General features: G+C 43.9%; 2 protein-coding genes across 6 annotated transcripts in view; one reads left to right on the top strand and one right to left on the bottom strand.

Annotated features, from left to right (window-relative positions):
- The window catches only part of FYCO1 (FYVE and coiled-coil domain autophagy adaptor 1), a 54713-nt gene that overhangs the window by 4662 nt on the left and 27375 nt on the right, over window positions 1-22676 (bottom strand). Inside the window, exons 11-14 of one of the 2 annotated variants that reach the window (XM_083467783.1) lie at window positions 22184-22351; window positions 17058-17207; window positions 16198-16397; window positions 15831-15975 (exon numbers count right to left, since the gene is read on the bottom strand). In XM_083467783.1, the coding sequence (XP_083323909.1) occupies window positions 15831-15975; window positions 16198-16397; window positions 17058-17207; window positions 22184-22351 (663 nt within the window). The remainder of the gene's footprint in view (window positions 1-15830; window positions 15976-16197; window positions 16398-17057; window positions 17208-22183; window positions 22352-22676) is intronic. The other variant, XM_083467784.1, reaches the window with a different exon arrangement.
- On the top strand, window positions 5178-12062 carry CXCR6 (C-X-C motif chemokine receptor 6). 4 transcript variants are annotated; one of them, XM_083468439.1, is made up of 4 exons: window positions 5179-5468; window positions 6643-6702; window positions 8082-8164; window positions 10637-12062. In XM_083468439.1, the coding sequence occupies exon 4, from the start codon at window positions 10658-10660 to the stop codon at window positions 11699-11701; it is 1044 nt and encodes a 347-aa protein (XP_083324565.1). In that variant the 5' UTR covers window positions 5179-5468; window positions 6643-6702; window positions 8082-8164; window positions 10637-10657; the 3' UTR covers window positions 11702-12062. The 4 variants fall into 4 exon arrangements, with proteins under 4 accessions (XP_083324567.1, XP_083324565.1, XP_083324566.1 ...); XM_083468440.1 differs by having other exon boundaries at window positions 6643-6782; XM_083468441.1 differs by lacking the exon at window positions 8082-8164 and having other exon boundaries at window positions 5178-5468.

Here is a 22676-nt window from a genome sequence, read left to right as displayed (position 1 = left end):
TGTGAAACCAATTCTGGCTCCCAACCACATCTCCCTTGTGTGTTCCTGAATGTTTGGGGATGACTATCTCCCCATCACCATTTGTTTGCTGCGACATATGTCCTCACAAGGCTGCAGAACCCACACAGTCCACCTGTACACAAAATAATCTTCATTAAAATATTGAATAAACTAGGCTTTCCGGTTCTAATGAAAAACAGACGTCCTTCAAGACAGTCAATGTATCTTGTTGCATGGCACTTTATATAGCTGTCAGAACAGCTTCACATAGATTAACTGGTTCCATTTACAAATGAAGCCCACACTGCAACCTATTCTACAAACTACAGTAAGATGCTTTCTTCAAGCCTAATTTTGGCAGAGGGAGTGGATCCTGGCAGGGGGGAAAAGACCTCTATGAGCAAACACATACCTGTGGGAATTTTGGGGGCTTTAATGACTTCGCTGTGGTCCTAATCTGGATCACATACCCACACCCCATGCTAGCAATTTCTATAGGAAAAAGCTCCCATTGAATGGGAGATGATTTTTACATGCAGGTTGCCAGCACAGGGGCTACCCAATCTGGATTGGGACCCTCACATGGGATAAAGGATTAAAGTTTTCTGCCCTCATGCTTGAGCACTGATTTACACCCTTTGGGAAATACTGCTCTATATAATCTCTGGATGTGCAAAGATTCAGTGAGTATTTGATATTGAGCATCAAAGTGCAAGTAGATAAATCGGTACCGCTCCAGCGGGAAGGTAAACAGCATTTCCGCACGCTGCTCTGGTTCGCCAGAAGCGGCTTAGTCATGCTGGCCACATGACACGGAAGCTGTATGCCAGCTCCCTCGGCCAATAAAGCGAGATGAGTGCCGCAACCCCAGAGTCGGCCACGACTGGACCTAATGGTCAGGGGTCCCTTTAGCTTTACCATCAGCATTTGCTATCTGTAAAGAATGCAGTAGCAGTCAATGTTTGACAGCTAGTTTGCAGTGCACTCACATTTTTCACATGTAGCTGGCATGTCAGTACATGACAGCTGACATGAGTCATTTTTTGGCAATATTTCCCTCTGTCTGCCTTAATCAGATAATCTGCATGATGTACTCATACTGTGCTTGATACTGACAGATCTTTGGGGAATGAGTAAGGCAGGGATGCGGATGGTGCTGTGGTCTAAACCACTGAGCCTCTTGGGCTTGCTAATCAGAAGGTCGGCGGTTCGAATCCCCGTGACTGGATGAGCTCCCGTTGCTCTGTCCCAGCTCCTGCCAACCTAGCAATTCGAAAGCATGCCAGTGCAAGTAGATAAATAGGTACGGCTGCGACGGGAAGGTAAACGGCGTTTCCGTGCACTCTGGTTTCTGTCACAGTGTTCCATTGTGCTAGTAGCAGTTTAGTCATGCTGGCCATATGACCTGGAAAACTGTCTGTGGACAAACACTGGCTCCCTTGGTCTGAAAGCGAGATGAGTGCCGCAACCCCATAGTTGCCTTTGACTGGGCTTAACTGTTCAGGGGTCCTTTACCCCCCCCTTTTTTTTACTAGTAAGGCCTTCAAGGTATCTGAACACTTTTTAGTCATTTTGCACACCTTAGCTAAAAAAAGCAAGACTTAAACAATTTAGAAGAACAGATAACAATCATCTTAGTCTGTGGGTTTTTTGTGGCTTTTACATTTAAAAAACCAGCCGTGTCAAAGGAAACAGATCAAATGTGATATGTTTCACTGCAGAAAAGTAGGTCAGCACTATGGTTTATCTTAGGCCTAATTCTGTTTGAGGTAGCAAACCTTTGTCTGGGCTGTATAACTTTAGAGTTCAAATAGCTTGGAATAACTGAATGCTGCTCCATACAAAAATAGGTTTTATGCATTTCTTCATCATGTCTTTAATACACAGGCAACTCCCAATTTATGTGGGGGTTATGTTCCGAGGTACTGCATGTGTGAGGGAAATCACATATATTTGAAAAACCATTGGAAAAGCCTGCAAACACCCTATAAATATCTGGAAACCCCTGAAAACCCCTTAAAAAAACAGCAGCAGTTACCAGATGCCAAACTCCACATACCCTCCCACATTTCTCCGATAAATAGGGAAGTCCTATCCCATAATAATAATCATCATAATAATTTTATTATTAATATCCTGCCCAACTGACTGGATTGCCCCAGTCACTCTGGGTGGCTTCCAACATATATAAAAACATTAAAAAACATTGCAAAAAACTTTCCCTATACAGGGCTGCTTTCAGATGCCTTCTAAAGGTGCCTTCTAAAAGTTGTATAGTTACTTATCTCCTTGGCTCAGGAGTCGCACATGAAAATAGGGACCCCCTAAGTAAAAGTGGGGCATTCCGGAATAAAATCAGAAACCAGGACAGCTTCTGTAAATCCAGGACCGTGCCTGGAAAATAGGGACACTATGGGGGGGGGGTCTGCTCCACCTCTAAACCTCCTTGCTCAAATGTCAACTCTCCATAGGCCTCAATGGTCAGTGCAAGGGCTGGGATTGCACTTGCAAAGGTTCATGGGATTGTTGGGCGTTGTTTTCCCACATTTTTTTTGCCCTTTCTGGGCTCTACTAGGGCCATTTTTGCAATTTTAAAATTCACTCCCAGGTTCGGCACAATCAGGCATCAATTTGACATACGTAAATGGGGAGTTGTGGGATGCGGGTGGCGCTGTGGGTTAAACCACAGAGCCTAGGACTTGCCGATCAGAAGGTCGGCGGTTCGAATCCCCACGATGGGGTGAGCTCCCGTTGCTTGGTCCCTGCTCCTGCCAACCTAGCAGTTCGAAAGCACGCCAAAGTGCAAGTAGATAAATAGGTACCACTCTGGCGGGAAGGTAAACGGCGTTTCCGTGCATTGCTCTGGTTTGCCAGAAGCAGCTTAGTCATGCTGGCCACATGACCCGGAAGCTGTACGCTGGCTCCCTCGGCCGATAAAGCGAGATGAGCGCCGCAACCCCAGAGTTGGTCACGACTGGACCTAATGGTCAGGGGTCCCTTTACCTTTACCTTTGGGGAGTTGCCTCTACTGCTTTTTCCATCAGAAAGAATCAAAGAAAGTGTGTATAAGACTGCACTGCTAGCCATTACACTACAACAGCTCTCGTACTGCATGGACAAAGACGACTGGGTAGTGTAAGCATGCAGCCTTGCCCCTAAAATAAGGAGAAGACAAAATCAACAGGGACAAAAGTGATTTTAACAACTTGCGCCAGGCTGATCTCAGCGCCTTTTGAGCAAAAAGATGGTTCTTCAGGAGCAAACACCTCAACGAATGCTGCATTTCGCTTCACATTTCTGTTCATCAAGAAGGCAAGTGCCTTCAAGAGGTAGCTGAAAGTCCTTTAAAGCCTTATCTAGTCATTTTGAGGAGCAGGACACACTGGAATCCTTTTCAAAAGACCAATGAAAATATAACCAGCAATACATTAACTTGTGCCAAAACAAATCCCTAAAACACGCCAGCATTTTGAAAGCAAGCTTACATGCAGTTATATTTTTGTGGTGTCTGGAGAGTCATAAACAGATCATAGATTATTATTATTTAGATCAAAGCAGGGTGGAGGATCCCTAAAGGACCAGGGAACGAATGGTAAGTGGTGTGGGACAGGGTGTTTAACCAATGTTATTTTCCCAATCTTATCCCCACCCATCTCAAAAAACCCCCCTGCTATTTGCTCTGCTGAGAAAAACCTGTGGGACAAATAGTAACCCTGCCAGGTGGAGATTTAAACAGGAAAACCTGCCTGGGAATAAAGCGTTAAACATTTCAGTTTTCCTGTGGTGCTTTCCCAACTCTTTTTAGGTTCTCTCACAGGCTTTGATCTTATAAATTCATCCACCACAAAAAGCCCATTCATAAGCAAGTCCACAGGATATCTTGTTCATCCAACCATGTGCATCATTTAGTTCAGTTTTCCATTCCATTGAAAAGGATGTGATAAGTTATCTCTCCTATCAGTCTCTCTATCTATCATGTACAGCTACAGTTTTCCTACAATATATATTGTTTCAGCCACATATGTACCATAAACAACTCTGTGATCTTTTTCTGCTGAGAAGCGGTATAGACTGTAAATCCTTGGAATAAAATAAATAATAAGTACTGAGCATACATTACAGGGATCTTGCCTCAGCTCCTACATGCTGTCATCATAAAACAATGACTGCCTCTTTCATGTGTTCATGAGTAAATGCAGTTTACAGATGGATAGCTCTTCTGAAAGGGCCCTTACACGCTTGTACCTGAATGCTAAATGGCATGGCTGTAATCTCTACTGAATGGAGAGAGAATTAAAGGTAAAGGGACCCCTGGCCATTAGGTCCAGTCGTGACCGACTCTGGGGTTGCGGCGCTCATCTTGCTTTATTGGCCGAGGGAGCTGGCATACAGCTTCCGGGTCATGTGGCCAGCATGACTAAGCCACTTCTGGAGAACCAGAGCAGCGCACGGAAACGCCGTTTACCTTCCCACCGGAGTGGTACCTATTTATCTACTTGCACTTTGATGTGCTTTTGAACTGCTAGGTTGGCAGGAGCAGGGACCGAGCAACGGGAGCTCACCCCGTCGCGGGGATTCGAACCACCGACCTTCTGATCAGCAAGTCCTAGGCTCTGTGGTTTAACCCACAGCACCACCTGTGTCCCTTTATTCATTCAGCCGTACCTTTATTCATTCATTCATTCATTTATATGAGAATACCTTGGCAGTGTACATTAAAATATGATGAACTGCAAATAAATAAATAAATCAAAATTCAAATAAACTAATCAGTAGCTAGGCTCACACTTCAGGAAAAGCCAGTGTGAGGAAGTTCTAAGCAAGCGTTGAAAACCTGACGCAGTTGACACTTTCAGGATGGCGAAATATTGCGCTGCTTCATGTAAAACTTGCCGCGGGCTAATTTGAGCAAACTCATAATTTTATCTTCTACGTCTGGCATTCTACAGCACTAGTAATTTTATTGTTACGGTTCTCTATTTTGTTTGGTATTATTTTGCATTATTTTTTATATATTTGCAAAGTTTCTTTCTGAATACAGCTCACTGACTGCAATAAAGAGACTGAGTAAGGCAGCCACCTTAGGCAGGTGATTTTGTGTGTCATGAAAGGGCAGCAGATGCTTAGTTATTTATTATTTTATTTTTACTGCCAGGCAGGCAGTGTGATTTTTATTTTTATTTTGCCTCAGGTGCCAAAGTAACATGAACTGACCATGCACTGGTCAGCCCTGGTTGCACATATTTTGGGATATAGATCTACATATTAGCTTTATTTTCACCCCTAGCCTGGCAGCATAGGCAACACTCTTTCTTCTACCCCGCTTTGTGGTTTTGTCTGATGTATAAAACGAAGAAATCACTGAAAGGAAACTCCAGAGGCAGCAGCTCTAATAAATACACACAACCACCACTACCTCGAGCTGACATCTGAATCTGAGTCGCATCTCTTGCACTGACTGCTGCAAGGTATGTAGTTACCTCCTCTTGCCTCAGACGGAAAGCTATCCCATCTTTGTAAACATTAGGTTGTGGCGGGGCCCAGTTGGTTCCTCTAGTAAGCCCCTTGAAAGCTAACTTAAGTAGCTTTCAAGTTAGAAATAGGTTAATTTTCTTTACCAAGAGGTTTTGCTGTAAAAAAATATGTTTATCTTATATACTTAAACAGAGTCAGGTTAAGACAATAGGGCACTTGAACCATCTTCTGGGGCATATATTATTATTTGAGTTTTCCCATCTACCAGAGATAGGCACAAACAATTCCAGATATTGTTGGCACATTCACTGTCATTGTTTTCAGCCTGCCAACGATATGTAACTGATTACATTTCCACCTCCTTTGCATCTGCTGGAAACCACAGGAGGGGAGAGTGGATCTTGAGCTTGAATCCTGCTTGAAGGTTTCCCACAGGCATGCAGTTGGCCACTGTGAGAACAGGATGCTGGAATAGATGGGCTGGTGGCCTGATCCAGAAGACTCTTCTTTTGTTTCCTTTGCATTGAAATGAATGGGGTGCAATAATGTAATGGCTTTGTGCAAATTATATAAGTTATGTCCTTTTGCCACAATGAACAGCGAGACAAATAATGTTGTTTTTGGCAAAAGATGAACTGCAGCAAAATGGAAACACTGTTGCATGCAGCAAATACAGAGTGGAATGGAAAATGATGTGTTCTTACATCCATACTCTGGAGAGCTACTTTTTGGACAGAAGATAGTCTGACCTGGTATAGGCAGCTTCCTATTAGCCATGTGACACAATCAGGAGGAACCATGACTGCACAAAACAACACAAAATTGCCACTGTTTCCCCCAAACCCCCACAAAATTCTTTCCGTGGGATTGTTTGGCTCTGCTCCCCGCTCCTCCACATGCAGCTGCTGGGTGACCTTGGGCCAGTCACACTTCTTTGAAGTCTCTCAGCCCCACTCACCTCACAGAGTGTTTGTTGTGGGGGAGGAAGGGAAAGGAGAATGTTAGCCGCTTTGAGACTCCTTAGGGTAGTGATAAAGCGGGATATCAAATCCAAACTCTTCTTCTTCTTCTTCTTCTAGATTGCTAGTTTTACTCTTTTAATGTGAACATTCTTTTCTGTTGATGAGTCATATTCTAGCTCAATTTGGGAAATGTTGTTTCTTTCAGGGTCCAGGTCAACTTTGTTATCGTGAAAACACAGCTTGTGAAGTACACCCAGATTATGAAGTACGGCTCTTTAGCTCCTTTCACTCAATACTGACATGGGATTGATGGCTACAGCTGCCTTTTCATGAGTATACTTTCTGGTATTATTTAGTCACAGATAACTCTGTGGTTTTGCTATTACTAGTGTTTGAAAAACACTGTGCTATGAAAGAAATGAAACTCTAAAGCCTAGTCTTGCAATGAGATCCTATCTCCGGTAATTTATTGCCTGTCATCTATACCATCAACTTCAAGAAAGTGACACACAAGTTAAGAGAAGCTAACATTGAAATGTATTCGTTTATCATTAACTCACAGGTATCCCAGATGCCTCACCAACAAATACAAATTAGAATAATTATCTGGGGCACTGTGTCACAGACTGGTTGGATGCAGAAGAATGGTGGGAGGAACCAGCTGGGGAACCCCCCAAGGGAAGAAGACTCAGAGCCTGGGGATTGGTGGTGGGACGACAATGAGTGGTCAGAGGGAGACGACTGGGAGGAGGTGGTGTCAGAAGCTGGAGAGGTGACAGGGCTTAGTGAGCTGGGAGAGTCTGTGGCAGAGAGAAGTCCAGAATCAGAGGCAGAAGCTGAAGCAGAGAAGGAGGGAGGTCAAGAGGGAGAGATGAGTTGGGCTGCTGAAGAGCCCTTCTTGCTGCGACAAGCTGTCCTCCTTACTGGACTCCCAGAACCAGATGAGGCAAGAAAAGGGCAGAGAAGTTGGCACAGGCTCTGATTGCTTGTGGGGAAACCCAGAAGAGGAGGGAACTTAAGACAGCTGTGAGGAGGTAGGGACTTTCCATCTGGGCAACAGATCCATGGGGCAAGACCTTCCAGGGATGAGCTGCTGTTCTCATCAGGCCTGAGACTCCGCCAAGTTTGTTCAGATCTTGTCCTTGCTAATAAGGAGTTAGCTCCAACTTGCACAGTGTGATTTACTGCCAGCTCGTTCCTGACACACTACCAGTTAAATCAGGAAGGTGGAACTTGTGGCCCTCTAGGTGTTGATGGACTTCAACTCTCATCAGCCCCAGCCAGTGGTCAAGGGATAATGGGAGTTGCAGTCCAGCCATGTCTGGAAGACCACAGAATGCCTGTTCCTGAATTAAATAGTTCCATTCAAATGGTGGGGATGGCCAGTTTACTTATTGACTTGCCACTCCTGCTTGGCAGGAGGGGATTCTGGCAACCCAGTTCCAAACTCCCTTGTGATAGTGAGCCTGTGTGGCATCATATGGAGAACAGTAGCTAGAGTAAGATGTTGGGGAGTCAAGGAAAGAGCAGCTAAAAGTGCAGGGACAATTGTGATAAAAATGAAGGGGAAGAGGCAAGGACTCCATGTAACTTAAGTGGCCTACGGCTTGACTCAATTAATTTTTATTTACTTATTCCATTTAGAACCTGCCTCTCCTCCACGGAACTCAAGGTGGCATATGTTTTTCCCCCCCTCTGAATTTTATCTTCACAACCCTGTGAGTTAGGTAAGGCTGAGAGATACGGAGTGGTCCAAGAACACCAGTGAGCTTTGGGGCTGAGTGGGGATTTGAAGCCAAGTAATGTACCTTGGTCCAGTCCAATACTTGATCCCCAGTAGATTAAGCATGCTGCCCCCAAGAATTTTATTATCAGTGCAGTGTATGTTCTGCAATTTTGCACCGGGGCTGTGCAAGATCATAATATGGAATCATGTGCAGAATTCAGCATCCTAAGAAGCTCTGCATGTTTTTTTAAAAAAATTAGATTTCTAGCCTTTATGACTTCAAAGAGATTTTAAATGGATACTGGCTATGACTGACAAAATCTAAACAACAGGGAAATGGGATGCATGGGTGGGAGTTCCAGCTCACAAAAGGCAGAATTTCTGTTCCATGCATATCAGTGATTTCTCCCTGAGGCTGCTGGCAGTACATTTTGAAAAATAAGCAGTATGTACAAATGTGCTTAGGGACACGGGTGGCGCTGTGGGTTAAACCACAGAGCCTCGGGCTTGTCAATCAGAAGGTCGGCGGTTCGAATCCCCGCAACGGGGTGAGCTCCCGTTGCTCGGTCCCTGCTCCTGCCAACCTAGCATTTTGAAAGCACGTCAAAGTGCAAGTAGATCAATAGGTACCGCTCCGGCAGGAAGGTAAATGGTGTTTCCGTGCGCTGCTCTGGTTCGCCAGAAGCGGCTTAGTCATGCTGGCCACATGACCCAGAAGCTGTACTCCAGCTCCCTCGGCCAATAAAGCGAGATGAGTGCCGCAACCTCAGAGTCGGCCATGACTGGACCTAATGGTCAGGGGTCCCTTCACCTTACCTTTACAAATGTGCATACTTTATACAGTCTTGCTTGGATGTGGGTTTCATTGCTGTATAATTATGGCTGGGTCTTAAAAAGTTTTTAGTGCAGAATGATGTTCATTAATCCCTGCCCACCTGTCAAAATCCTTTGTGCAACTTTGCAAGTTTGCCTCCTGCTCTCTCTGTAAACTCCTAATCGCAGAGGTTTAAAAGGGGAGTGTGGGGAGGCTAGCAAAGGCTTTAAGACAGTCCCTGTGCTCCTGTTTCAGACTGAAATGGCAGTGTGGGGACTGCCTTAAAGCCATTTGCAAAAGTGCTCTTTGAAACAGACCTTTTCACCTTTAAATGAGAAGAGTGGCTTCTGCTTCAAACAGTGCTTTTGCAAAACACTTTAAAGCTGCCTTGCACGTCCTTTGCAAAAGTATTGTTCGAAGCAGCTCACATTTCTGTGTTGGTGACAGCAGGGTGGGTGGGTGAGACTGCTCTTCCCCCCGCCCACAATACCACTGATGCCACAACCTGCTTCCTCAAATAAAAAGAATGAGTTGCTTCAAACAGCGTTTCTGCAAAAGGCTTTGATCCCTGCTCATCAATGATGTCCACAGACCAGAGGTTCCCCACTCCTGGTTTACATGATCACTTTTCTTGTGATGGAAAAGATTTTTTTTAAAACCCTTACCTTGCCAGGTCTTGTGGCCTCCTTAAATTAATTTAAAATTTTGAATTTAGGCCTTGAACAAGTATATTACAAAACAGAGGTTTAAAGCAGCTCAGGGGCTGCTACCTCAAGATAACCAGAGTGTGGAAAACAAGCTGTCTATCTGAATCTTACTGTTGTTGCTAATGACGGTTTTCAATAAACTGTGCACAATGCACAGTGGTACCTTGGTTCTCAAACACCTTGTTACTCAAACAACTAGGAACCCAAACACTGCAAACCTGGAAGTGTTCCAGTTTGCAGACTTTTTTTGGAAGCCAAATGTGCTCTGTTTTGAGTGTTACACTTCCGATTTGAGTACACTTCCATTTTGAGTGTTAGGCTGAGGTCTGTCTGTTCTTGCTATTTATTTTGTGTTTTTGCAACTCTCTTTTTTATTTTTGTGACTGTGTGGAACCCAGTTCAGCTATTGATTGATTGATTGATTGATTGATTGTGTGACTGCAGTTTATTGCTTTCACTTTAAGGATCCATGGTCTCGTTAGATAGTAAAATTTATTTTAAATTGTTGTTTTAAGGGTTGTTTTTAAAAGTCTGGAACAGATTAATCCATTTTGCATTACTTTCTATGGGAAAGCGTGCCTTGGTTTTGGAACGCTTTGGTTTTGGAACGGACTTTCAGAACGGATTAAGTTTGAGAACCAAGGTACCACTGTACAAACACTTCCAAGAGTTCGAAACTCAGCCCAAGCAACACTGGCTTGAATCTACCGATCTACATCTTACGTCTCAAAAGTTAGCTTACATGGACTTCCTCCCCACTCAGGGGTAGATAAGGCAAACACAACCGTAGATGGGGGTATATGCATTACATAATCAGGGCTTATATCGTGTCCCTTGTCAATGATTATGTGGTTTCATCACAGAGCAAGTTAAATTTAAGAGTTTTGCAGCAATGTAGAGAGACATTACAATCCACCTACTGAGACAATTTTGAAATGTGTATGTTTTACAGGTATTTGAGAAATCAGGCTACATGGCTACCGATGATGATTATTTTGCTGAATACCCCAACACCACGTTTCAGAACGATGAAAGCGCACACAAGACGTTTACAGCGTTTAGCAGTGTCTTCCTGGTCTGCATGTATTCATTTGCCTGTATCTTTGGAGTCTCAGGGAACACTTTGGTTCTTATCATTTTCATCTTCTATGAAAAAGTAAAGGTGCTGACGGATGTATTTCTGGTGAGCTTGGCTGTAGCTGACTTGTGCTTTCTTTGCACCTTGCCATTCTGGGCTTATTCTGCTGCTAAGGAGTGGATCTTTTACACTTTGCTGTGTCAAATCATCCGAGGCCTCTACACCTTGAATCTGTACGGTTCCATGCTAACCCTCACCTGCTTAACCATTGACAGGTATTTTGCTATCGTCCAAGCCACCAAAGCACACATCAGCCAAGCCAAAAGAATAGTCTGGGGTAAAATGGTTTGCATTTTGGTTTGGGTGCTTTCATTGCTATTTGCTTTGCCACAGTTTTTATTTAGCACCCAGAAGGAGTATAGCAAAAAGGTATGCATTGCAGACTACCCCTCAAATTCTTTGCAGATGCTCACCGAAGGAATTCAAATGACTCTTGGCTACTTCTGCCCTATGCTGGTCATGGTTCTTTGCTACTCAATCATCACAAAAACTTTACTCTACGCGAAGGGCTTCCGCAAGCAGAAATCCTTAAAAATAATATTTGCCATCGTCGTGGTGTTCATTTTTACACAGACGCCCTATAACATCTTGAAACTCATTCGTGCTGCGGACCAGAGCGTCATGATGGACAACGGGTTCCGGTTTGAATATGCTTTGATCGTAACGGAAGCCATTGCTTATTTCCACAGTTGCCTCAACCCTGTTCTCTATTTCTTTATCGGTTTGAAGTTTAGGAGGAACCTGGTAAAAATCCTTAAAAAGCTTGGATGTGCTAAACATGAACAAACCAGGAAGCCATGCCAAACTACGGATGATGATTGCTCAAAATCCTGCACCGCCACACAGAACGCAGAGGAAACAAGCATGTATCCATTGTAAGAGGATTTTGAAGAGCATCTCTTTTGTGGAGCTTCGGTTTTAGTCGCCCTGGGCATTCGCGCGAGCAAAAGCAACAGGCAGAATCTCCTCAACATAGCTATCCTGTTTGTAAAGTTGGTGAAAGCTTCCCTACAAGCAAACTTTGCAGAATGTCATTGCCACCCTGATTCTTATGCTAGAGGCATCTTACGAGAAAAGACTCAATTGCGTTACATTTCATACAATCCTTAAAAATGTTCCAACATACCTACACTCAATCCCACAGATAATGTATGTTTGTATGCTTGTATATTCGCAATATGTGTGTATTAATGCTTAATTATTTTAATAATAAAAACTTTTCCAAAAAAAAGAGAAAAAAGACTCAATTGCGTTAAGGTATACAGCAGCTATGGAAGAGATGCTGAATGGGTGTTTAGGTTAGCATTTGCCCTTATTTTAAGGAAGTGCCAGTGGGAAGCTGAACACACTGCTTCCCAGGAAGAACATACTGGCAAGGAGATGGCCATCTTGTCCCTGGTAAAGGCTTCATTTACTCTGCCCTCTCTGTCTCTCTCCACCCCCACCCCCCTTTTGCATCATGATTATTAGATTGTGAGCCAGTGGGCCGGGACTATCTTTTAACCTCTGTACAGCGCTTCGAAAACATTGGGTACTTTATGAACGTTAAGTCATGATAGTTTGCAATTCAAAGCTGGTCATGAAAACAGTTTGGAAAAGCATGAATGGCGGACACACTTTTCAGGTGGTTGGCATGCAAGAACTTGCAAACCATGTTTTTACTTGCTTTGACTCACCATATGAATCTTTTTTATATAAATAAAGAAATAAAGAAAGATGTTCATGGAGAACCAAAAACATACACAAGAACAAAAAACATACACAGTGTTTGTATCTCTCGTCTTTTCTTGTGTCAAGGAGTTCCATAGCTCAGCTTTCTCAAACTAAGAACAAACACTTGCTCTGGAGGCACTGTGACATAACCCCCTCTCCCCCAATTTTAGGCGCAACTTGGTCATCCAGAGGCTTTAAGTGTAGAAGGCTGTTTATACTGTATTTCCCCTTTCCCACTCCCTACAGAACTCTGAAAGCACCGTATTTTTCGCTCTATAAGACGCACCAGACCATAAGACGCACCTAGTTTTTGGAGGAGAAAAACAAGAAAAAAAATATTCTGAATCCCAGAAGCCAGAACAGCAAGAGGGATTGCTGCGCAGCGAAAGCAGCAATCCCTCTTGCTGTTCTGGCTTCTGGGATAGCTGCACAGCCTGCATTCGCTCCATAAGACGCACACACATTTCCCCTTAATTTTTAGGAGGGAAAAAGTGAGTCTTATAGAGCAAAAATTAAGGTATTTTTACCCATCTCCTGCAATTTCTTATTCCATTCCCCTTCCACAATTCACCTGTATCTTACTCCACCCTCCTCTCCAACTGACAACTTCTTTCAACCTTCCTCCCAGGTCCTTTTCCATTCACCTCTTCCTCCTAAAATAGCTTTTCTCTCTAATCTCCTTCCTTTCTATGCCCAGTTAATCATCACCACCTCAGAATTTTAGGCTATAATCTCTCTTCCTAATCTCCTTCAGCACCTTCTCTGGCCCTTTTCCCTCAGAGCAGAGAGGCCTCTCCCACGCCCACAAACTCCTCTGTTTCCGGGGCACCTTGACAAAGTCTAGAAGGAGTTGCTAGGGTTGGCATCAGTCTAACCAAAAGGCTACAGCATAGCTATGGGGCAGGGAAGGACAGCCAACTCATGAGGCAACAAGCAGGAAAATGGCTTGAGGCCCACTGGTAGTCCCTAGGTCTACTGTTTTGAGGAACTGTGAGTTAAAGGGAGGAAAACTTCCTGTCCCCTTCTTCCCCCACAGCTCCTTGAACTCCACCAAACACTGGGAGGCATCTCCTAGCCTTCCATATATATTTTTTTTCAGGGGCCTCAAATAGTTGCAAGGAAGTGAAGGTTACCTTCAGTGAACAGTAGACCCACTAATTTTCCAGCCATCAGTCTGAGATTTACCCTTCTTCTGCATTCTCTGCCCAGTTTTCCTTTTTTGCTTTTGTTTTACTCACAAAACTCTCTTTTTTTTAACTTTATTCCAAAACCAAAAAAGAATTACAAACATCAAATTCAAAATCCAAATTCGTTTTGTAACATAAGCCTATTACATATTTGACTAGATTAAAATATACCTAATTGCTATAGACTTCCCTTTGCTATATATAAATGCAACGCAATTAGAAATATTATATTAGAAATTTTTATAAATTCCCCTATAACCCCCACTCCCCTTCACCCATTTGTGATCTCAATATTTCTTTTAACTTCTTCTATCTTGTTGTGTTGTTGTAGCTTAATAATTATTCAATTGATTTTATTATTTCCTTGCTTACCCCTGCACGTTTTACATATTATCTATTAATATTCCAGTTCCGGAACCGTATTTTTTCATGTATTCCTTCACTCCATCCCATTCTTTAATTATTCTCTGTTTTGAATGGCCTCTAATGATTGCCATCAATTTTGCCATTTCCACAAACTCACAGAGCTAGCTTTGCCATTCTAACAATGATGGTATTTTCTCCCCCTTCCAATTCTTCGCGATCAATATTCTGGCCGCTGCTGTTGCGTAAAGGAATACATTTTTATTATCTCTGGGGATGTCATTAGATATTAGGCCTAACAGAAAAGCCTCTGGCTTTTTGATAAACGAAATCTTAAATAGTTTTTTCAGTTCCTTATATACCTCGTTCCAATTTTTTAAAAACAATTTTACATCCCCCACCATGTATGATAAAAGGTTGTTTTGCTCACAAAAGTCATTAAGTCAGCAGTTTTGCCACTGGCATCAAAACTTTGCTCTTTTGGTGTGAGCAAGCAAAAAAGGGAAGGGAGGTTTGTGTGAGGCAGACACTTTGGGCAGGAAATGTGCGCCGACAAATGAAACGGCGAACCTGAATCCTTGTCACTCTTAACCAGAAGTGTCTGTGGCATTCTCATGCAAGCTTCCTGCCTGACATTGAGCTGGCTGCTTCACATTGTGGAAACGAACAAACACTTCATTGCTGGGCACTTTGATACAGTTCTGATATGAGCAAGGCAGACAGGAATTATTAACAGTGTTTACAGCAGGGACTATGACTCCCATCATCCATGACCACTAGCCATGCTGGCAGAGCTGATGGGCCCAACATCTGGAGAGCCACTGGCTCCCCAACCCTGGTTCATAGGATTATAAACCCTGAAGGAATCAATTAGCCATACTAGTTCATACTTCTGTGGGCTATACGTTTTATTTTTCTTATGTAGGGTGAAAGTAGATGTTACCTTGGCAGAAGGAATGGGACTTGATTACACATGCCAATTCCTGCCTCCAAATGCTACCCCCCCAGCCACCCCCACAAGCCTCCCCACCCCTTGATGAGCTCTGGTCTAGTTTATAAGCCTGACTGTGGGAAGGGAAACCTTTAAAACTGGGATTGATAACCTTGACCGGGCCCATGGGCATGTTTGCAAACTGTGGACACTGCTGTGGACACCAAAGGCACACTCCTCCTTGCCAGTGGTTAGACTTGAAAAAGTGTGTTTTCACTTTCTTCCAAACAAAATTGGCTGGGTGATCTTCCTCAAGAGTGCAGCTGGGGAGGCAAGAGTTAACCTTCCTTCCCCAGCTACGCTCTCCCATGGACAATGGAGGGCTCTTTACCAGTGGCATAGCATGGGCAGGGCCACAGGGGCAGTTACTGGGGGGTGCAAAACTCTTAGGGGCACACAATTTTAAAGAAAAAAAAATAGTAGTAGTAATAATAAATAAAAAAGTGCACCCTCCCCCTCACACAGAAAATCTCCCCATGTTCGCATGGGCAGACTGAGGAGAGGATTTGGGTGACAGCTGATTGCTATGGCGCCCTCTGCTATTGCCCCTTCATTCCAGCCTATCGGATGAGCGGTGCCAAGGATACTTGCCCTGGGCACTAGAAACCCATGCTGCGCCACTGCCCTTTACAAGCCTATTCTACTTTGCAACAGATTCTCTCTCTCTCTCTCTCTCTCTCTCTCTCTCTCTCTCTCTCTGTGTGTGTGTGTGTGTGTGTGTGTGTGCATATGTGTATAAATTATGTTTACTTACAGATCGGTTATACCGTGGTCCAAAGATTCTTCTTCAGTTTGGCTTTCATTGTGAACCGAGTTGTCTTCCTTTATCTGGCCCACTTCCTCGTCGGTGATTATATCAAACACGGCGTCATCTGTGGGTTTAGAGGCTTCATTTGTAACTGTACCACAACAAAGGACACAAAACAAGAAAGTGTTATTATGCTGCATATAAAGTAAGCCAACATAACTTCTCAGTGTTCATTATAGACTTATGGGACTTGAAGGGACATCAAACACTGCTATCTGTACCAAAGCAGACACAAGGATAGAATATGAGCTGAAGTCCACAGGAGATTCTTTTCCAAGAACTTTAATCCCATTTATACACAGGAAGGACTCACCCATAACTCTATGGACCAGTGACAGTGGTGAAGCTAGCAGGCTTGATGGTGGTTCTTCCTGGCTTGCGTTTGATCCAGAATCAACTGAGATGGCACTTGCCTTTTTAAAGCAAGCCCGGCAACAGCGCTCCTTCTTGCCAGTATGCTCTGACATGGCATAGTTGTTGCAGCAGTAGTAGCAGAAAATGCGCCCACACATTCTAAAAATAATGGGATTTTAAGAGAGAAAAGAGTTCTTCATGTCAAAATGAAGGCATTTAAGGGATACAATATCCAACATGCAGAAAGCGACCTTCTTCATAATATTGCCAATCTGGATTCCCTTTGAAGTCAATGGAAAAACACTGGGTTTTATCCAACATTGAGTAAATCCATTGAAATTAACAGACATGACTAATTTAGGCCCATTCATTTTGATGGGTCTACTCTGAGTGTAACGTAATTGGATGCTGAGTTAAATATACACCTGAAAGGCCAACTATATCAACCCATTCCCCAAACCAACAATCCTTTATAAAGTAATTCCTTTATATAATATTGCAGAGAGATTAATGGGGAGAAGACCAGTGATAATTTTGATTGTCATTTTTTTCCAGATTGAGATGAGGTCGAGTCTGGAAAGATCTCCATATCCACACAAACAATGCTTTTGTCCCACAGTCTTTTCAAGCAGAAACCACAAATGCATTATGAATGCCACTTAAGGTAGAATTTGCTGTAATTCCAAGCGACACTATTTACAATGGCACTATTTAGAAATGTGGCCTGAAAAACTGCAGTATAGCATCTTGTTGATTACTTGTCATCCGGCCAAATACAGTTGCTCACAAGTGTTTATCAAGTCACCCCTACAAACTGACCTGCAATGGTGGCGGCGATTCATCCAGCCAAATTCTTTCTTGCAGTCTAGGCAACAGCTTACTTCCGCATCACCAAGCCATCTTTGTGCTGCAGTGAGTTTCTGCTGGAATTCCAAAGCATCTGACTTCTGCCAGAGGGCATCCTTGTCTCTTTCAAAGGTGTACATAAATAACAATTCATCATCTGTGAGTTTTAGATTTTAAAAATTCAATGCCAGCCCATCACAGGAAAAACAAATCTCCCCTATTAAGGCAAATATCATTTAAATACAATGGATTCTTAGCTAAAATTCTAGTTGGACGCCATGCTTGTCTTTTTGCAAGCATTCCATATATGACATTGAGCAAGACCATGTGGGTGGGTACGAAAGGAAGACAGCCCATATGTGTGCACATAAACAAAACATAGCCTCTCAAGACCATTTCCCTCTACTATGGCTGGCTATGCTTCAATCTTTCACTTTTATAAGATCTAAATAATAATATGTTATCTATTGCATTTTATCATGCAGAAAATCTGAAAGTCTGCCAGAGAACTGAAAGGAGGAGGGAGGGTAGCACTGGCAGCCACAAATAATCGCCTGGTTAGCAGATCAAGCCAACATTTGTGAACCTCTGTTTGTAAGTTTACTTAATAAAAACTCTGGCTAGGATCTGTGAAGCTGAAGGGAGGGTAAGGCTTGTTTTTCCTCCAAGAAGAACCTCCTATGCCACATGGCAAACAGTTTTGGAAACTGAGAAGAGTGTCAGAAACAGTTTGTGAAATGGTGTTGGGGTGAAGTGAGAATCAGTTATCTTAAAGTGGTTTTTTTGTTTTAAACAGATGAACCACAGCACTAGAGAGCCAGGGCCATTATGGTTCCTACAGTGAGATGGTTTTAAATGTTACAGTTTTAGTAGGAAGACAGGGCATGTTAGTAACACATACCGATAACATGTGAAATAGACTCATAATTATGATCAAGTAATGATTACAAAGGGACGCGGGTGGCGCTGTGGGTAAAACCTCAGCGCCTAGGACTTGCCAATCGTCAGGTCGGCGGTTCGAATCCCCGCGGCGGGGTGCGCTCCTGTCATTCGGTCCCAGCGCCTGCCCACCTAGCAGTTCGAAAGCACCCCCGGGTGCAAGTAGATAAATAGGGACTGCTTACTAGCGGGAAGGTAAACGGCATTTCCGTGTGCTGCGCTGCCTCGCCAGATGCAGCTTGTCACGCTGGCCACGTGATCCGGAAGTGTCTGCGGACAGCGCTGGCCCCCGGCCTCTTAAGTGAGATGGGCGCACAACCCTAGAGTCGGACACGACTGGCCCGTACGGGCAGGGGTACCTTTACCTTTTAAAGATTACAAATGTCAAAAAGGTTGAAATCTCCCATCTTTATACCATTTCAGACTTTTATACCATTTCAGACCTTCAGACAACAACAACTAAAGTGCAACCGTGTGCATGTTTACTCGGAATCAAGTTGCACTAGTTTCAATGGGACTTATTTCCAGGAAAGTGGGAATAAATTAGGGAGGGTAAACCTGTAAAGATGAGCAAAAACTACACTCATGTATGAAAGGGAGACTTATTAAACATGCATTGCTCAAATCTATTTAGGCCTTCTGTGCTAGATATTGTTTGGGGGAGTGTATTTCTCTGTGGTTTAAAATGTCAAGTGTGACCCACAAGCCACAGGACTTAACAAGTGCTGAAGTAATTGCAAAATATGTGGTGAAGATGTATCATTAAGAAGCAAGGTGTGATGCCACTGCCGAGAGAACATTACATTGCATAGAATCTACCACAGTTGCACAGGAAACAGAAACAAAGATGGTTCAGTTTGCAAGTAGCCAGTTCTTCAAAATGCCATCAGCAAAGTAACTGAGAACATAAATGAGTAAAGTTTCTCAGATGGGGTGCACTATTGGCCTCACCACAAACCCTGGGGTCATATTTGTGCTGGAGCTGTGTTGAGCTAGTGATACAAGCAAATTGGCCAGCGCAAAGATTTAGGAGCAGGTGGCCTTAGCTATGCTCCACCATTAGAATCAGAAACCCACAATTTTTTTTCAGGAAACACTAGGGCAGTGGTGGGCCCATGGTCCTCAGAAGCTGGACCCCTCCAAACCAGCCCCATCTTTCCTGGATGATGCTAGGGGCTGGAAAGTTCAAGCTGCAGCAGTGCCGAATTTAAAAAGGGGTCACTTTTTGATGCAAAGGACCAATCAGGAGTACACTTCAGAGTGTGCTCCTGGCCCTTTCCTTTGAAACTGAGTCACCAGATGTCGTGGTGATGCTGGGTGATTGACAGAGGACGGGCCTCGACCACCTGTCAAAATGGCCTGTGGGTTGTCTGTGGGAGCTTTGGATCCAGCCCTTTGGCTGGATCAGATCTGCGGCTCATGCACTAGGGCTTGGTTCTTCAGCTTGCATTTTCCATGGCCCAGACTGCTATTTTTCTATGGTCACTGCTAGATTTTTTGCAGAGGCTGCAAAGAGCCAGAGGCCATGCTGTTCCTGCTGAATTAGTACTTGAGCCATAGATGTAACACTAGGTATCACTTCACAATACAGTGGTACCTCTACTTATGCGTACGTATACTTCGGGATACGCATGTGGCAAACCCAGAAGTATTTTTCCGGGTTTCACCTCGCACGCATGTGCAGAAGCGCTCTACCACACTGTGCGCATGTGCAGAACAGGCACCTCCAGTTGCAAAAACCTCGGAATCCGATCAGAGCTCCAGAACAGATCCCATCCACAACTGGAGGTACCACTGTACATAGATGAGCTACCTTTTGTCCAATTTTTTACTCATATTTTTCCCTTAAATAACAACAACAAAAATTAGCTTCAGAGAAGCCTTAGTCTTAAGAAGATTAGTTACATATTAAAAAAGGTAAAGGTAAAGGACCCCTGGACATTTAAGTCCAGTCAAAGGCGACTGTGGGGTTGTGGCGCTCATCTCGCTTTCAGGCTGAGGGAGCCGGCATTTGTCCACAGACAGCTTTCCAGGTCATGTGGCCAGCATGACTAAACCACTTCTAGCACAACAGGACGCCATGATGGAAACCAGAGCGTATGGAAATGCCGTTTACCTTCCTGCTGCAGCGGTACCTATTCATCTACTTGCACTGGCGTGCTTTTGAACTGCTAGGTTGGCAGGAGCTGGGACAGAGCAACAGGAGCTCACTCCATTGCGCAGATTCGAACTGCCGACCTTTGGATCGGCAAGCCCAAGAGGCTCAGTGGTTTAGACCACAGCTCCACCTGCGTCCCTTTTTCCTTACTTATTAAGGATTGCACAAATGCAGTTAACTTGCGCTGTTTTCGTGCAGGCATAGAGAAGCTTGAGCAGCCTCAGGACCATGGGGAGTGGAGGGGGACATTTAACTATCCTTCCCTGCGACAACCCCTCTCTGAAGCTGCTGTTCGCATTTCGAGGGGAGCACCCATTGTTGCTAAGGGAAGCTTGCCCTGAAATGCAAATAGCAGTTTTGGAGAGCTGATCTTTACTGGATTTCGCCAGGAAACTGAATAGTAGCTTGCATGAAGGTAGGCAATTTATGTTGATTTCCTGAGTTAGTTTCACCTTTGATATTAATGGCGAAATGACGAAGAAATGAGCATAGGTATTTCCCCCCCTTCCACTGGAGTGAATGGGGGCATTGGAAGCGTGGGAGCTTCCATCGCCTGCAGAAGATCACTGGATCAGAGACACTGGTTGATCTAAAACTCCACAGCGCATTGATGTGAATGAGGAGCTCCATGCAAATAATCCACTAGCATTTGAGAAGAGCGGGGTAAACCCCTGCTGCACAATATTCTACGCTTACACTGGAACCACATGGAGCTTTGGTTTTTAAAATTCTATGTCAAAAAATACTAAATCAAATAAATCTTACATGTGAAAGAGATTTCAAGCAACAGGTGACCACAGGTTGGGACATGAGTGCCACCTTGTGGTTTAAAGGCAAAATTGCTGCTTTCAATGTTTTTTTTGAAGTCCCTCCCTCCACTGGAACTCAAGTTTCAATTATGACAAGCCAAGGAAGGGGAAATCAGACACTGCAACAGCAATAGCCAAGGGGACACACACAGATTCTCTCTGCTAACAGAAAGCAAATTGCCTGAAGGGTTTTTGGATCCCCTGACTGCTGCCTTCAACCACATGGTGGTGCCAACCCTCAGTGAGGATGCAACCTGCAGTATCTTGACAATATTTCCTATCAGAGAATACTTCCTACCAGCGCTGCTGCCATCATGTCTCCTGAGCACCTAGGGCTCAAGTAACAACTCTGGCTTTTCTAAAGGTAGAACGGTATCATATCCATATCTTTAACAGCCTTAGGGCTGCAAGGCATTACTCAGTAACAGCGTTTCTTGCCCTGCCAGGAACTGCTGTGATCCAACAAGTGGGCCTTCATAGTGAGTTATGGAGAAGGTCAAAAGTTTGAACCACTGCAGGCCCAAGGAGGCAAAGACCGTTCCTAAATAACGTCTTACTTCCTTGGAGCTGTGGTTGAAGTATTACACATGGGTAAGGGTTTGGATAGGGACGTGGGTGGCGCTGTGGGTTAAACCACAGAGCCTAGGACTTGCCGATCAGAAGGTCAGCGGTTCAAATCCCCGCGATGGTGTGAGCTCCCGTTGCTCGGTCCCTGCTCCTGCCAACCTAGCAGTTCGAAAGCACGGCAAAGTGCAAGTAGATAAATAGGTACCGCTCCGGCAGGAAGGTAAACGGCATTTCTGTGAGCTCCTCTGGTTCGCCAGAAGCAGCTGAGTAATGCTGGCCACATGACCTGGAAGCTGTATGCCAGCTCCCTCGGCCAATAAAGCGAGATGAGCCCAGAGTCGGCCATGACTGGACCTAATGGTCAGGGGTCCCTTTACCTTTTAAGGGTTTGGAAAGTCTGTCACTTCCAGCATTCCACAAAAGACCATAATCATGATTATCCTAATATCCTGAACACCATTTGCTAAGGAGTAAACCCAACTGAGCTCAGTAGGAGTTACTTCTGATTTTGCTTGTTTAGGCTTACACTATAATTTTTTCTTTAGTTCTGCTGCAGAACGTGCCAGGGATCAAAAGACAAAATTTTTCCATCCAGGTTAGAAATATTTAACGATAAAGCTACCAACCTCAGAAGTTCAATTAACCGTTCTTCAAGGAACTGCTTTGTTCTTGTTAGGTCATCGAGTTCAGCCAGTAATTTCCTTTCGTTGCTTTCTTGGTCTGCTCTCGTCTTGCTGAGTTTCTCGCAGTAGTCTTGAATTTGCTCATTTGCTTTGTTGACTTCCATTTGAGCCCTTAAATATATATATATCTATAATCTTTAACCATTCCTGACCTCAGTCATACCTCAATTAGTACTATGATTAATGTCTTTCCCACACAGCACAGCTATATCACAACATTGTTTCTAGTTTCCCTTCATTCTCAAGAGCATATAATGAATCATTAGAACCATGGCAGGTTTTCAAAAAAATAATAATGCTAGCCGTGGAGGAGAGCTTGTTTTTCATCTGGGGAGGGGGATTAATTTCCATATATTAGACTTTTTAGATCTGGAGTCTTATTCTTTGTGCTGCAAATCCCAGCTGTTGCTGTACTGGGGTCTCCTCAAACACCAGG

Source organism: Podarcis liolepis (assembly GCF_965112155.1).
Source record: "Podarcis liolepis genome assembly, chromosome: 12".
Classification (NCBI taxonomy): Eukaryota; Metazoa; Chordata; class Lepidosauria; order Squamata; family Lacertidae; genus Podarcis; species Podarcis liolepis.
The sequence above is the reverse complement of the archived record's forward strand: the minus strand, read 5'-3'. Positions and strand labels throughout refer to the sequence as shown.